Source organism: Rattus norvegicus, chromosome 10 (assembly GCF_036323735.1).
Source record: "Rattus norvegicus strain BN/NHsdMcwi chromosome 10, GRCr8, whole genome shotgun sequence".
Taxonomy (NCBI): Eukaryota; Metazoa; Chordata; class Mammalia; order Rodentia; family Muridae; genus Rattus; species Rattus norvegicus.
The window spans coordinates 14,395,727-14,411,564 of record NC_086028.1 but is presented as its reverse complement, the minus strand read 5'-3'; the positions used below and the strand labels follow the sequence as shown (position 1 = coordinate 14,411,564).

The window sequence follows — 15,838 nt, the reverse complement described above, 5'->3', positions numbered from 1 at the left end:
CAGTTGCCAGGACCGGGACCCCTCTGGATGATCTGATTGGCTGAAGGATGAGTGACTAACCTCTCAAAATGAGTAAGGGGCGGGCTCTTGTCGCCATTGGTTCAAAGGCCCCGAAAGTTTGGAGAAGAAGCGGAAGGGAGCCGCGAAAAGCAGCTGTAGCGGAATGGAGGCTGCTGCTGGTGAGCCTACGGGTCCCCGCCAAGCGTGAGGGGGTTGGGGAAGTCTGAAAGCGAACTGAGTGCAGACCCACGCCAAAGCATCCCATGTCCCCTTGTTTACTGAGTCAGCCGAGTGACGCGGATGCACATATAGGCGGTTACAGCTGCTCTGGATCCTCAGCCTCACAGTTTCCGGAGAACTGGAAGCCCTCTGTAATCTCCAGTGTGGAGTCTGTGCATTTGCGCAAGTGTCACTTAGCTGTGGCAAGCTACTCTGTTAGCTACTCTATGTCTTTTGAAGTTAGCTGGAAGTTTGAAGAGTTATAGCAAGTGAGCGTTCTCGTGTGCACTTCACGTGTGTGAAGTTGCTCCACCTCAGACAGAAGTGAGACCAAGACAGATCTGGGGCTTCTAGAAGACCTACCTGGTGCCTTTTCTTTGTCGATCTCCTGGACATGCCAACTCCTGTTTCTCACCAGAGCCCGGAAACCTGGCCGGTGTGCGACATATCATCCTTGTTCTTTCTGGAAAGGGAGGCGTTGGGAAAAGCACCATCTCCACGGAGTTGGCCCTGGCGCTGCGCCACCAGGGCAAGAAGGTGAGGCCCTGACCAGGGTTGACAACCTGTTTCATTATTGTCCTTAAGTCCCAACAAGCTTAGCAGGCTTCTCTCCACCCCTCAGCATCCTTGTCCTTGCAGGTGGGGATCCTAGATGTGGACCTGTGTGGCCCCAGCATACCACACATGCTCCATGCACAAGGCAAAGCAGTGCACCAGTGTGACAGTGGCTGGGTGCCTGTCTTTGTGGATCAGGAGCAGAGCATCTCCCTTATGTCTGTGGGCTTCCTGCTGGAAAACCCTGATGAGGCCGTGGTGTGGAGAGGTCCCAAGAAACATGGTAAGAACTTAGTGAGAAGCAGTCCCCCAGCCAACTCCTCGGTGCCTCTTTATACCGAGGCCACTTTCCCTCCTCTCGTGCCTTTGGATAAAGCCGGAAGCCAGTCCTAGCCTCTTGGTATTGGAGTCTCTGTCCAGTTGGAATGTTTCCACTGCTCATACACGCACACCCCTGAGGATATATATACACCCCTGTGTTTCTGAGAAGCCTCCCACAGCCTCTGACAACTGCATCAGCCTCTGGATGGAGAGTGTGACCTGAGGCCAAGATCGAGGGAGAAGCTCTGTTTGGCATTTGTTGTGAAGCCATCAGCCACTCCTCAGTTAGGAAGGAATTGCTCTCCTGAGATCCCCCTCCGCACCTGGCCTCCCTCAGTCCCAGGATCTGAGGTCACACAGTGTGTAGCGGACCTAAGTGCTGAGCTTCAAGATGGTAACAGTAAACCATCATGGATGTGGCGAGAGGCTACACACTTAGAGTTAGCTGCTCCTAGGTGTGCTGCCGAGGAGCTTCCTCGTACCAGGGCATTTGCTCTGGGTTTGAGGGCACAGAGGCTCTCAGGAGAGTCAAGGTTGCATCCTCACCAGGGGCTGTCATGGGAGCTGGCTACATCCCTGCTAGGCGGGGTGTGGAGATAGTTGAGTACTAGCAGGTGGTAAGGCCGCTGAAACGCAAGGAATGCTCGTGGGAGCCCAGAAGCTCTGCCCCGTTATCGGTGGCCCTGGCCGCCCTATGAGACAGGTGTTCCCAGGGTCCTCTGCAAGCTGCCCAGAAGCAGTTGGTAGATCCTGGGCTGGACAAGATGGGCTGTCCATTTCCTAACTCTTTCTCAAGGGTCACTACTGGGCTTTGGGTCTTTGCAGCACTGATAAAGCAGTTTGTGTCTGACGTGGCCTGGGGGGAGCTGGACTATCTGGTTGTGGACACCCCTCCAGGGACTTCTGATGAGCACATGGCCACGGTGGAAGCACTGCGGCCCTATAAGCCCCTTGGGGCTCTTGTGGTCACCACACCACAGGTACTACTGGCATCTCTTCCAACCCTACCTGGGCGAGAGAGAGAGAGAGAGTGTGTGTGTGTGTGTGTCTGTCTGTCTGTCTGTCTGTCTGTCTGTCTGTCTCTCCACCCTGGTTGGGCTGGGAATAGACTGTAGTGGGCCATGTCCCCTGCTGGTTACTTGATTCTTGGCTGATCTGTGACTGACTGGCTCCTCCTCACTCTGACCCACAGGCCGTGTCTATTGGGGACGTGAGGCGGGAGCTGACCTTCTGTAAGAAGACTGGGCTGCAGGTGATAGGGGTCATAGAGAACATGAGCGGCTTCGCCTGCCCGCACTGCGCTGTGAGTCTTGGAAGATGGGTGGGCAGTTCAAGGTCTGAGGGAGGACAAGACAGGTGTGGCAGTCAGGGACTTTGAGAAAGTAGGTCTCTTGTCCACGGGTCCCCAGTGTCAGGTGGATAGAAAGGACACTATTACTGGGCACTCCCTGGACCACCCTGGCCATGGGCCTTACGTGGGGTGGGGGGGGTGTCATCATGGTGAAGGGGTCTACAAGCTGGACCCTCACAGCACTTGTCTTCTAGGAGTGCACCAATGTCTTCTCCAGCGGCGGTGGGGAGGAGCTGGCCCGGCTGGCTGGCGTTCCCTTTTTAGGTGAGTGTCAGAAGCAGGCCATCTGGGGCCCTCACTTCCACCTTCCAGGCTCCTGCATGGGTCTGGCTGCTGTATTGGACCTCCCTTGTGTAAGAACCCAATCTGAGGTTTCTCTGGGCTGCCCAACACCCAGCCACATTTTTTGGGAGTGCATGTGTCAGGATACCAGGTTCCTACCCCTTGTCCCATATTGTTCAAGTGGGAGCTCATGGGGAGCTCTGACAGGTGAGTGGTCAGCTGACATTCCTGCCTGCTGCTGCAGGCTCTCACAGTGCACATGGGGAGATCAGGTTGCGGGGGTCAGTTATCTTCTACCATGTAGGGCCTGGGTATCGAACCTGGCTTACCAGTTTGGCAGCAAGCACCGTTAGCCATTGAGCCATGTTGTCAGCCCTTTCCTGGCTTTTGTTGTTACAGGTTCTGTTCCCCTGGATCCCCAGCTTACCAGGAGCTTGGAGGAGGGGCGTGACTTCATCCAGGAATTTCCCAAAAGCACCGCATATTCCGCACTCACATCCATAGCTCATAAAGTTCTGCACCAGATGCCTGCTCTGTGCTCCTGACAGCCTCGCAGCCTTGTGGGGCTGTGTGCTCTCTTCTCGGCTGCAGGAGCATCGGGAGCTGAGGTCCTCAGGACTGTCTTGGGACCTGTAGTTGCTGGCCCAGGCAGTGGCTGGTCTATGCGATTACATCCATGTCATTCGCTGACACCAGCTTCACCAAACTAGTCTACAGCTGAGGGAGAGCTTGGGTCCTGGTCCCTCAAGACAGCACTAGCCTTATCCTCCAGTCTGTACGCTTTCATTCTGCCCTGGTCACTTCTGCCCCCAGGTCAACAGGTTGCTCTAACAGCCACACCACACAGGAGCTGGCCCTTTCTCACCCCGACTGACCCTGAGTGCCCACACATGCTGTGCTGTGAGCCTTTTGTGACACAGTGTGGTTTACAGTTACATCTGGTGACTTTACAGAACTCCACTGTTAAACATATCACCCATCTTGTGAGGAACCCAGCATCCAAACAAACCCTGTCCTCAGTGAGATAGCTCTTGACTCCCTACATTTCATGGTTGGAACGCACAGTCTTAGTAAAAATCTGAAGGGCCTGGTAAGGGTGTCTGTCTTGTTTTGGGGGATGGGGATTGGCACGTTGTGTTTTCAGAAACCCAGGGGGTCTGCAAGCACATTACTGAGTGTTCAAGTGTGAGCATAGACACAGAGGCCCTCCCTCCTCCTGCCTAGAAAAGTCAGGAAGGGAAGTAGGGCCTGTTATGTTTCTCCCTGGGGCAAAGCTGAGGTCTTCAAGGGAGACTGGGGACCTGGGGAATGTTGCAAGGGGGTGATTCCTGTGGTCAGATGCAGTCCTCAATTTCCACCTGCTCCCTTCACCAACACCCACTAAAAGTAGAGGGCAGGTGTGGTGATCTCCACCCCTGTATGCTGACAACATCTGTGAGAACCCCACTTGGCCCCAATGGGGTGCCCCAAGGGAGGGATGCCATGCCTGGAGTGGGGCTGGGGTGAGTGCCTGCAGTTCCTGGGTTGGAGAAGAGAGTCATAGGAAGCTCAAGAGGAAATGGGTAGGATCTGGTACAAACGAAGTGGGACCCATGTTCTCAAAACCAGCAAGGCTCAGACTGCTCAGGCAAGAGCGAAGACAGGAGAGATGGGGCAGGGAGAGACCTTTCTCAAGTTCATACTCCAGGTCACAAGCTATCTTAGTATTTGCTTTAATTGTTGGCAGCAGGGAGAGCCTCTGAGCACCTCCCTCCTTTGGGCCCTTGGACACTTGGCCTGAGCCCACCCTTTCTAGGCCACATAGCTTCCAGTACAGCCTGCTTCCAGGAAGTGAGCAGCCAGGACCTGTCCCCTAGAGATGGGTAGGAATTTGAGAGCCAGCTTATTCTGTTAACAATGAGACCCCGTCCTGGCCATGAGGCAGTGTTCGGCCAGACCGGGCCAGTAAGTAGCCAGTGTCAGCAGTGCACAAAATGTGTTTCACTAACGTCTCTTAGGTCGAGGCCCGAGACGTTGGCGGGGCCAGCGCAAGTGATATTGTTGTAGGTGTACACCGGCTGGCAGTCGTCCCCCTCACAGACAGTCTGAACAAAGCGGGGGACAACACCAGGGTTCTGCAGGGCAAAGTCTCGAAGCGCCTTGAGGGGACAGCTGCAGTCCCAGGGGTTGGCATCAAGCCACAGGCGCTCCAGGCCGGGCTGTGGCGAAAAGGTCTGCAAGGAGTTATTCCTGAGGCTGAGGTAGCGAAGCCGCCCCAGAGATGAGAAAAGGCCTTCGGCCAGCGTCTCCAGGTGGTTGTGTGAGATATCCAACCAGAAGGCCCGCTGCAGAGGGCCCAGGACCTCCGCGGATAAAGTCGTCAGTTGGTTGTAGGAGAGAAGCAGGTACTCCAGGTGGCCGAGGCCCTGGAAGAGCTGGCGGGGCAGATGTGTGAGGCGGTTGGTAGTAAGATCCAGTTCCAGGAGCTCCGAAAGCCCTGCCAGGCTCTGTTCTTCGATGCTGGAGATGCTGTTGTCCCTGAGGAAGAGCCTGCGCAGCCCTGAGAGGCCAGCAAAAGTGTGCAGGCGGACGTGACCCAGGCAGCTGTGCTCTAGGTGCAGGCTGTGCAGTTTGTCCAGACCCTGAAACACCCGCTCCGGGAGGCTCCTCAGACAGTTGCCGGAGAGATTCATAACCGCCACATTGAAAAGGCCAGAGAAGGCGCCCACCCTGACCTCAGTGATCTGGTTGTCATTGAGCGTCAGCACCTCCAGCTGCCCCAGGCCCTCGAATGTCCTCTCCCCGAGCTGCCTGATTCGATTGTGGCCCAGCTGCAGTTCCTCCAGGAAGTGCAGGTCTTTGAAAGTGCGCGGCCGCAAGCTAGCGATCGCATTGTGTGCCAGGCGCAGGACGTGCAGGCCCAGCAGGCCTGGGAAGGTGTCCTCCATGAGGCCAGCCACGCGGTTGTGCGACAGGTCCAGCCAACGCAGGGCCTTCATGCCCAGAAAGGCACGAGGGGCCACGGCTGTAATGAGGTTCCGGTCCAGGTACAGCTTCTGCAGCCTGGGCAAATGTACAAAGACGTTAGCTTTGACGCTTCGGAGTGCGTTCCTGCTCAGATCCAGCTCCCGCAGCTCGCCCAAGCCACAGAAGAGCGCAGGCTGCAGGTAAGTCAGTTTGTTGCCAGCCAGCACCAGCTCGTGGAGGTTGCCCAGTCCCTGGAACACTGTGTCAGGCAGGACCACTAGACTGTTCCAACCCAGGTTGAGGTCCCAAAGGTGACTGAGGCCCTGGAACAGCCCTTCCTCCAGCCGGCCCAAGAGGTTGCTGCTCAGGCTGAGTGAAGCCAGACTCGGTGTGTGTGTGAACAAGCCCACGGCGAGGTTCCGGAGCCGGTTCCGTTCCAGGTGCAGATGGTAGAGGTTCTGCAGCCCCAGCAGTGCCTGTGGCTCCAGGCTCCTCAGCCAGCTGCCCTGCAGGTTGAGAAAGTCCAGGCTGGACAGGTTCTGGAAGGCCGCTGAGGGGATAGAAGAGAGGTTGTTGCCATCAAGCCACAGGGCTCTGGTGCTGACTGGGATGTCATCAGGCAGATGTGTGAGGTTCTTTGAACTGCAAAAGACGCTGAGCTCATCTGTGTAGTCATCATGGCTGCAGGTACAGGCGACGGGGCACTGGGGGCCCTCGGCATCTGCCGACGCTCCGGGATCTGTCCCCTGCAGGTGACAGGGGCCCAGTGCCACCCAGAAAGCCAGAAGCACCACCAGGGCTGGGCCTCCTGTGGGGAGAAGGGCTTGGCAAGGAGGTGCCCAAAGGACTGTGCCCCAGGATGTGAGCCAAACCTTAGCCCTCAGCCATGGTAAGAGAGGGACGCCATCCCACTTTGATACCAAGCAGACACTGGTGACTGCCGGATCCTGTCCTTTGAAGCCACTTCAGTTTTCCAACCCATGGAACCAGCAAGTGGTGGTCCCCATCTTATTGCAAGGGCACAGAGGATATGTAGCTCTTTTCCATTTACCCTGGCTTTACAGGCAACCTGGGCCCTGGCCACTAGGCGGTCTGTGTCCTCTGGGGTATTCACAACAGCCAGACTGAGAAATAGAATCGAGGTGCTGGCCCAGATCTGACTGTTCCAGAATATTCTGGGATAGACCCAGGTAGCATATTCATTTGTAGTCCTCAGTGTCTGGACAGAAAATTGTGCGTTCCCTGCCTTTAGGCCCCAATAGGGGTGAAGCGAGCCTTATTTGCTCCCTAGTATATGAAGGCTATAACCCTTGCTGGTAGAAGAGTGGGAGTCTAGAAAGCCCCAGTTGTCCATCCAACCAGACGTCAAATCACACAAACCCAGCTGGCACCCCAATTCTAATCTACCTCAGGTGCATGCTGAGAGTTCCAGATCAAGTTGGGTAGGACAACAATATTCCGCACCTATGCCGTATGTGTCTGGTGTGACTGCGTATTGGTGGTTTGGAAGTGAGACTCGGTGGGGGCACTCCAAAGGCAGACAAGGGATAAGACATTTTCCTATTCACCCAGGGCCGGGCCCTTAAGAGGAATGGTAGTTAGAAGGGTCGCGGGCCGTGTGCGGCAAACCATCTCAGCAGGCTGTGAGGTGGGAATGTCGAGAGCATTGAGCGCCATTTCTGCACCGTGTGCCCAGGGGTAAGGTACTTGCTGCTTCTGTCTGCCCTGCCTTCATTTGGCCCTTTCTCACAGTGCCACCACCAAGGGGAAAAGGAAGAGAGACCCTCCGGTGCCAGAAATTGTTATAACAAGACCCAACCCAGAATTCCCACCAGCCCACCCTGAGTTAAGGGGCTTCTCCCAGTGGGCTCAGGAGAGGACCAGCCACCCTCAGAGCAAGTGGCAGGGGATAGGGGTTCCTCACCTGTCCTCAGGGCCATTGTTCCTTGTACAGAGCTGGCTGCAGGCAGGCAGTGAGCAAGGGCCGTCTACAATACAGGCTGCTGCCCTGTGGATTTCCCCACTGCCTGTAGCTGGCAGCCCTCAGCTGGCCCTGCCCCACACTCTCGCTCCTTTAACCCTCTCGTGCTGGGCAGCTAGTCTCGACAGCAGCTCTCCTGGGTGCAGATGGAGCAAGGGAGGGGCACTTCGTCTGCCCTAAAGTCTCCCTCAGGGAGACTTTAAAAGCCACCCCTGCTGGTGTTGGAGGTAGAGGCTTGGTGGAGTAGTCTTACAGGATTGGTGCTCAAGGTAGGTTTAGGGGACCCTGTCTCCCAATAGGTTCAGACAAGGTGAGGGGAGCTCCGGGGTTCCTGGGAATCCCCCTATTCACCCCTATACTGAGCAGATAGCTGTGTCAGGGTTAAGCAGTTTTGCGGTTCCTAAGGCCTTGCTTGTACTTCTCCCATGCTGTCTAACCTGGGGTTTCTTAAGCCTGAGTGGGCCCACCATTTGTGCCTCCCAGCCCAGGGGTTTGTCCAAGGCCCAGTCTCAGCCCTCCTGTGACCTCTAGGTCAGCTGATGTCTGGCTACTGCCCCTCCTCCAGGGCCTCTTCTAGGAACACCTGGCAGGGCCACCAGCTACCTCATGTTTGCTCTACCCAGCACAGTCCTCCTAGGAAAGGCTGGCTGGCAGGAAGACAGTGGGCACCCAAGCCTGGAGGGTCAGAGCCAGCTTCCACCGGCCTCCACAGTATGGAGGGCCTAACTACTTCCTTGTGTGCAAAGACCCCGGGTAAACATGCTGTCCCTGGGGGAGGCAGGAGGGCTGCATGTGGGACCCTCAACCTGGCCCTGGCTCCACTCACCCTGCCGGAGCCACATCTCAGCTTCCTCCTCCAGGGCCTGAGAGCTGTGACCTGCTGGACACTTCAAAGCTCAGCAAACCCTGCCTTGAGCTCTGTCCCTTTGCCCTGGGATGGTGGGAATGCACACGGGAGGGGCCGGGAGAGGCAGTACTGGGTTTCAGGAAGGACAGTTTCTTAGGGGGACTGGGGGATATCATTGGAAGCTATCTCTAAGCAAGCAGAGGAAATAGGCAGGTCTGGGAAGGTCAGGGGACTGTGGTTCCCACCATGCTGTCCCATGTCTAGGGCATTTTCCAGGTTATTCCTCAGCCTCTTTTCTGAGAAATTATAGATCTGCGGGGAGGGAGTCTCCGCCCAGAGCCACAGAGCAGTTTACACAGCAAAAGTGCGGCCTCAGCAGGGCTCCGGGGCCAGTGGCCAGCCTCTGTTGAGGACAGGGGCCAGCAGCAGTGCCCATGAGTCCTTGTGGGTTCCTGCTGGACTAGGAGCTCTTCCTGTCCACTCCAAGCCCTGTCTTATGTGCTATGAAAACCTCGCCAGGTTTTTGAGAGTTTGTTTAGACCCGAGTCAGCCTCTGAGTGCTGCAGCCACGCAGCGCAGGAACAGAAGGCTCAGCCACTGAACCCCCTTAATCCCCAACAACCCTGCCATTCTATCCAGTTTGATCTCCTAGTACCTTACCTGGGCCCTGTGTGTCGCCCAGAATATGCCAACAGATACAGAACACACTGCCTGTTTCTTCAGACATCATCCAAGTGAAATGCAGTCGTCACGGTACATCTGTCTTGGCTGGACACTTGGCGCCTCCCTCTAGGACCACGCACAGTGAAGTTGTGAATGGTGGCTTGCGAGGCCCGAAGGGCATGTGGGTGTCTCTGTGAGGGCAGCAGTTGAGCTCCCACAGGGAGGTGTATGTCTCCCCTAACACGTCTGTCTCTGCAAGGTGCCTACTGGAAGATGCCTGCCCATTGTTCACTGGTTTCTGGTGAGGCCGATACCCCTGAAACTGTCCAGCTACCGAACACGGAGGTTTTGGATATTTATTGGTTCTTCGAGATGGGGTTTCTCTGTGTAACATCCCTGGCTGTCCTGGAACTCACTTTGTAGACCAGGCTGGCCCCGAAATCACACAGATCCTCCTGCTTCTGCCTTCTGAATGCTGGGGTTAAAGGTGTGTGCCACTGCCCACCTAACTCTTTCTCTTTTCTTTCTTTCCTCTTTTTTTTTTTTTAAGATTTATTTATCATATATAAGTACACTGTAGCTGTCTTCAGACACACCAGAAGAGGGCATCTGATCCCATTACAGATGGTTGTGAGCCACCATGTGGTTGCTGGGATTTGAATTCAGGACCTCTGGAAGAACAGTCAGTGCTCTTAACCGCTGAGCCACCTCCCCAGCCCCCACCCTTTTTTTTTTTTTTTTTTTTTTGAGACAAGGTCTCAGGTCGCCCAAACTAGCCTTGAATTTCAAATATTGCAGAGGATGGCCTTAAACTCCTGCTTTTCCTGCCTCTACTTCCCAAGGGCTAGGGTCACAGCCTGTGTCACCTTGCAAAGGCTTATTTTACATTTCTGTGACAAGACCTCACTGTGTAGTCCAGACCGGGCTCAACTTCAGGACGATCCTCTTGCCTCAGCCCTCAGCAAGCTGGGCTTATAGATACCCACCACACCCTGCTAATCCTTCAGGTTTTTTGTTTTGTTTTGTTTTGTTTTTTTTCAGAGCTGGGGACCGAACCCAAGGTCTTGCGCCTCCTAGGCAAGTGCTCTACCACTGAGCCAAATCCCCAACCCTGTAATCCTTCAGTTTTTAAATGTCTTTGGGTCCCGTTTGCATTCGGGCCTAAACATGTTCCCTTTAGGTGCTTTTGTAATCTTTTATGTTGCTTTCCTGCGCCTGAAAGTTACCGTGCATTCCTTATCCACTTTCTCCTCTGGTTCCCGGGCTCGGTCTTAGCTCAAGATCCTTGGTCCATTTAGAGCTTTGTACAGGGTACACAGTAAGAATCAAGTTTCATAGGGGTTGGGGATTTAGCTCAGTGGTAGAGCGCTTGCCTAGCAAGCACAAGGCCCTGGGTTCGGTTCCCAGCTCCGAAAAAAAAGAAAAAAGAAAAAAAAAAGAATCAAGTTTCATGAACTATACAATCCGACCGTCACTGCTTATTGATGGTGCTGTACTGTTTCAAGTATGTAGTTTTGGCCTCTATGAAAAAAATCAGGTGATCATAGCTGTGTGGACTTATGTCTGGGTCTTCATTTCTACCCCATTGATCGATGTGTCTGTTTTTACGCCAGTACCATGCTGTTATTATTTTTTTGTGATATAACTTAAAATCAGGATGGTTCATTTCTTCACTTTGTATGATGCGTGTATGCACACATCTGGAAGCTGTCAATTAGAACTTCTGACATTTTTTGAGACAAGATCTCAAACTGAACCTGCAGCCCACTTACTGGCTAGTCTGACTGGCCAGAAAGCCAGAGAGGTGGGTGTGTGCGCACCACCGTCCCCCAGTGCTGCTGCTGTAGGCATGCGCTGCCGCAAACAGCCGTCACTCGGTGAGGGACGTGCACTCAGACCCTTAGGTTGCAGAGTGAGCATTTCATTGTGCATTCCCCCCAGCCTGTTTTCTGTTTTATTGGTCATTCTTACATTTCTTCAAAGCCTTTGCTCTTTTTAATTTTGTGTGTGTGTGTGTGTGTGTGTGTGTGTGTGTGTGTGTGTGTGTGTGTGTGTGTAGCCCTGGCTGTCCTGGAACTAGCTCTGTAGACCAGCAGGCTGGCCTCAAATTGACAGAGCTCCACCAGCCTCTGCATCCCAAGTGCTGGGATTAAAGGTGTGCACCATCACTCTCAGCCTTAATTGGTTTTTAAAAAACTTTCTGAGTATTTGCCTGAACGCACGCATATGCACTAGATGCAAACCCCATGCCTTCCGAAGCCAGAAGTGAGCACTGGATCCCCGGAACCCGAGGCAGGGACAGTTGTGAGGCTCCTGTGGGTGCCTGGAAGTGAGCCAAGATCCTCTGTGACAGCAGCCAGTGCTCTGAATCACAGGGCCACCTCTCCAGCCCTGGGTTATGGTATGTTTCCTAAGACTTCATTATGGATTTCAGACATATTACCAGATGTATGTTTTTGTAAAAATTTCCTGTATATAACTTGTCTATTTTTTCAGAATGCCTTTTTATTGCAAGCTTCTGAATATCTGATATTCTGAAAAATACCAATTTGTTTCTCTTCTGGCTCAAGTCTTGAATGTCACATCCATGAATGCTGTCTAACCTGTGAGCCTATATTTTCTACTAGTCCTTCCTCCAAATATCAGAACCTCAAAGCCCTTTAGTTCTCCAATGCACTGCGTTAATTTACATGTTATGTGAGTTCACTCATGTTTCCTCTGTACAAGTCCAAGCAGTCCAGCCCATCTGTTAAGAAAACTGTTCTTGGCATCTAACAAAGGAAAATCAAATGGCCACAACCATGATGGCTTACTCTCTATTCTGCTTCAGAGCCTGGTGGCCACTCTTGTCCTGGCCCACTCCAAACGTCATGGTTGTGCTTTCTGGCTTCAGGTAGCCAGAGGTCCCAGGACCTTGTTCTTTTCCAAAGTTCTTTTGGATCATCTGGTTTCTTTGAATCGCTGTATAATTTTAAAGCCTGCTTGTTACTTTCTCATACACATGTTAAGGATTTTCCTGGGGGCTGCACTTTATCTGTAGAGCAGTTTGTGAAGAACCAGTATCTTAGGGAGTGGTCTCATCCGTGAGCCTGGCCACCTCCCACACTGGCTTTGTTCATTCGTTTCTCTTAACACTGCCATTGTCCATGTGTATACCTTACTCTTTGATAAAATGCTTCCTTGGTATTTTATTAGTTTTGATGCTACAAAGAGAGGAACTGCTTTTAGTTTACTCTTGGATAACTAGTGTGTAGAGACACAATTTAGTCTCATCTTACAACCCAAGGACTGTTAATTCCAGTGGGGAAGGGTGTTCCTTAGGATTTGCTGTGTAGGGCTGCGCTGTTCGCTGACCTCCTAGTTATTCATAAAACCCTGGCGAGCCTTTGAATGACTCATCGAAGTGCCCTGAGACGTGGCTGACTTCCCATACACCACTGACTTTGGTGCTAGTTGAACCATTCTCACAAGTTCTAGAAGGCAGAATAATAAGAGATGTCCATCCATGTCCTGACCCCTGGAATCTGTGGCCCTAACATAGCTGAGGGAATTGATCTTGCTGAGAGTTCCCAGGCAAGGCCAAGGGAGAGGAAGAGAGATTCGGAAGGTGGCGGGGTGGCTGATAAGGACTCAGCCAGGTCTCCAGCTCTGCAGGCAGAGACAGGGGCTGTGAGCTGGAAACACAGGGTGCGTCTAAGAATCAGGACAGGCCAACAACACCTTCCTAGAGCCTTCAGGAGCACAGCCCTCCTGACACCCATTGGGAGCCGCGTCAGCTGCCAGCCTCCAAACTCTAAGATTAAACTTGTGTGCTCTGATGTCATTGGGGCTGTGGGTCCCTCACAGCCACAGGTAAAAGCACACAGGGGCAGTGTTTGCACAGCCATTCTGTAAATTCATGTTGGACTTTGCCAACATTCTTCTGAGATGGTCCCGTAGGCCTTGTTCTCCATTCACATGGCCTGCTACCCTGGCTGATGTTTAACCGTGCATTGCTGGGTGGATACACATGGCCGTGGTATAGAATGCTGTTCTACTCGAATCCAGGTTGTGATATTAAGGATTTTTGTCTGTTTTTGTTTGTGATATCTTTCTTGGGCTTCTGTATCAGAGAAATATTCACCTGGTGACTGCGTTGGGAGCAGCCCCTCCGTATTCCGAAACATCTTTGTATGTCTGATGTCCCTGACAGAACACACCAGTGAAGCCATGTGGCCTTTGTTCTCTATGGAAGACGTCAGTTGGCATAGATGTGTTCCAAATCCAATTTTAAAGATGTTCTCACGCTGATGCAAGATGATGGTGAGTTTGAAACCAATCTCAGCTACAGAGAGACTCAGTGTCAATCAAATAACCCCACCGCCACATCTGGCTATGTTGCCCAAGATGGCCTCAAGCAGTCTGCGGCCCCCGAGTGGCTGACAGGCATGAACCACCCGGGCTTACTCTTTTTTAGCCAGTTGCAGTGACTCGTGTCCTTCTAGAGATTTACCCATTTTGTTGTAGTTTCCTCCTAGAACTCCCTCACAAACCCTGGCGGCTTCCTTATGAGCAACGGTGGTTTCCTTCCCGGTGACTTTTGAATTTACATCTTTAAGTCTGATCCACATGGGTCAGAGGTTTGGTTTTGCTTTTTCATCTCTTCAAACAACTTTTCTTCTGTTTTATGAATTTCCACTCCTTTTTGAGGGTGGGCTGTTATTGAGATAGATCTTACTCTGTAGCTCAGGCTATCCCTGAATTCACTCTGTACCCCAGGCTGGCCCCAAACCTAAGCAAAGGCTTCTTCCTCAGCCTTTTTGACTGTGGGCCCCAGCACTGAGTTGACTTAAATGCCCAGGTCACTCTGGGCATGGGCCGAGCCTTGCACATGCTCAGTCAGTGACTAACCCTGAGTTTTATACCCCAGCCTTTCCTTTTGATCATTCAAGTTTCATTGGTTTTCTTGGTAAGACCTGCATATGTGAGACCTTTTATTTTCTCAAATAGGTGTTTAAAGCTATAAAATTGTTAGGACTAAAAATAAAGATAAAAGGTAGAATAATTGCCTGGGGTGTGTGAGGCTCTGGGTTCAATCCCAGTGCTGCCCCCTATAATGTATATACATATAATGATATATAAATACATTATATATCAATCTATCTCCTCCCGGCACTGTGTTTGTTGTTTTGTGTTTTCCTTTTTCACTTCTTGACTCATTTAGTGTTCAGAAATGTTTATTGCGGTTCTCTTAATTGTACTTGGTTAGAGGACACACTAAATACTTTAGCCTTTGCGAGTTGGCATCTGGGACATGATCTGTCCCAGAGAATGTTCGTGGACACCTAAGTGGTGACTCCGTTCAGTTGACTGACACTGACATCCCCAGTTACTGTGGCTGGGTAAGCTTTGAGCTCCAGGGGCTGGGCCCTGTCACTCCCAGTGGTCCTCAGGGGACGGCAGGAAACCAATGACACTGACAGACAGAAGGGCTGCAGAGTGCACAGGACTGCAGTCAGGGCAGTCAGAGCAAACAGGCTCTGAGAGCTGAGGAGAGCAGTGCTTCCTCTACCCCAGTGTGCATGTGTGTCTTCAGGGGAAACAAAGGCCAGGATGAGAAGAAAGAATTGGATGGGCCAGCACAGGGCAAGGGTGGGGACAGCACTAGCACCTGACCTGCTCAGGGGTGGCCAGCTCTTTCTGTTCCTCCAAGTGAGTGTCAGAGGGAGGGGACCATCTCTGCTCTCCGACTTATGGTCTACCTGAGAGCCGCTGGCATTGGCTGGGCATAGAGGGAGACACCAGTAACTAGAAGCCCTGATCACGAGGGACAGGAATGCAGAACACTGAGTACAGGTGCCTTCCAGCTATAGGGCATGTGACTGGGATGGGCCCAGGGCTGCAATTTAAATGGCTACTTGTGTGACTTTCACCTCAATTTAAAGTAATTTTGTTTCTGTTTTGAGACAGATGTCCCTCTATGTAGCCCTGGCTTTCCTACAACTTGCTCTGTAGACCAGGCTGGCCTTGAACTCATAGGTCTTCTGGCCCTACCTCCTAAGAGCTGGGACTAAAATGTGTGTCACCCTCTGGGCAGCTATAAGTAGTTCATACTGGAACTCAATAACAGGTCTCATCCAGCAGCTGAAATAAGGACTTAGGACCAGAAAATCTGTACAGTTCACCAGACTAAAGAACAGTTAACAGATTCAAGAGGGGGTGTGCAGCAGTGAGCAGTAGGACTGAAGACTCAGGCCTGTGGACCACGACAGCCTTCAGCTGTAGGTGCAGTACCTGCTCCACACCCCGTGCTCCCTGCCTACCAGGCCCCTCCTGGTCTGTCTTATTTCTAACTTCTGGTAAGCTTGATTTCCTTGGCTACGTGCACTGTCACGAGGTACATGGCTTGCCTCCAGATTCCCAACCTGTACCTCATCCCCTGACCGTCCCGGGTAGCCCTGAAGTCTTAGAACTCGCACGCCGCCACCAGTGATTCCTCCGAGCCGGCAGACCTACCTCTACCTGGAGTCAGGAGTCCTGGTGGAGCACAGTGTGCTTCCTGCTGCCCTGCTACTCAGTCTAAACCAGGGCCATGTGGTTCGGAGCCACCGCCTGTCTCTGAACCTAGACAAGCTCCTAACTCTTCTGCCCTAGGGCCTCTGCACTTCTCACCGACCCTGAAGGCTGGAGGTTT

General features: G+C 52.7%; 2 protein-coding genes across 5 annotated transcripts; one reads left to right on the top strand and one right to left on the bottom strand.

Moving 5' to 3' along the window:
* The first annotated feature begins 136 nt into the window (after positions 1-136).
* Nubp2 (NUBP iron-sulfur cluster assembly factor 2) lies at positions 137-3,822 on the top strand. 2 transcript variants are annotated; one of them, NM_001011891.1, is made up of 7 exons: positions 137-179; positions 638-756; positions 859-1,057; positions 1,921-2,075; positions 2,288-2,398; positions 2,641-2,710; positions 3,128-3,822. In NM_001011891.1, the coding sequence occupies exons 1-7, from the start codon at positions 164-166 to the stop codon at positions 3,271-3,273; spliced, it is 816 nt and encodes a 271-aa protein (NP_001011891.1). In that variant the 5' UTR covers positions 137-163; the 3' UTR covers positions 3,274-3,822. The 2 variants fall into 2 exon arrangements, with proteins under 2 accessions (NP_001011891.1, XP_008765780.1); XM_008767558.4 differs by lacking the exon at positions 137-179 and having other exon boundaries at positions 842-1,057.
* Igfals (insulin-like growth factor binding protein, acid labile subunit) lies at positions 3,126-14,489 on the bottom strand. Of its 3 annotated transcripts, none has more exons than XM_039086922.2 (2): positions 8,482-14,489; positions 3,126-6,482 (listed from the first exon to the last, which is right to left on the bottom strand). In XM_039086922.2, the coding sequence occupies exons 1-2, from the start codon at positions 8,495-8,497 to the stop codon at positions 4,687-4,689; spliced, it is 1,812 nt and encodes a 603-aa protein (XP_038942850.1). In that variant the 5' UTR covers positions 8,498-14,489; the 3' UTR covers positions 3,126-4,686. The 3 variants fall into 3 exon arrangements, with proteins under 3 accessions (XP_038942850.1, XP_063126000.1, NP_445781.3); XM_063269930.1 differs by lacking the exon at positions 8,482-14,489 and adding an exon at positions 7,599-8,425 and having other exon boundaries at positions 3,126-6,420; NM_053329.3 differs by lacking the exon at positions 8,482-14,489 and adding an exon at positions 7,599-7,715 and having other exon boundaries at positions 4,425-6,482.
* Between the last annotated feature and the right edge of the window lie 1,349 nt (positions 14,490-15,838).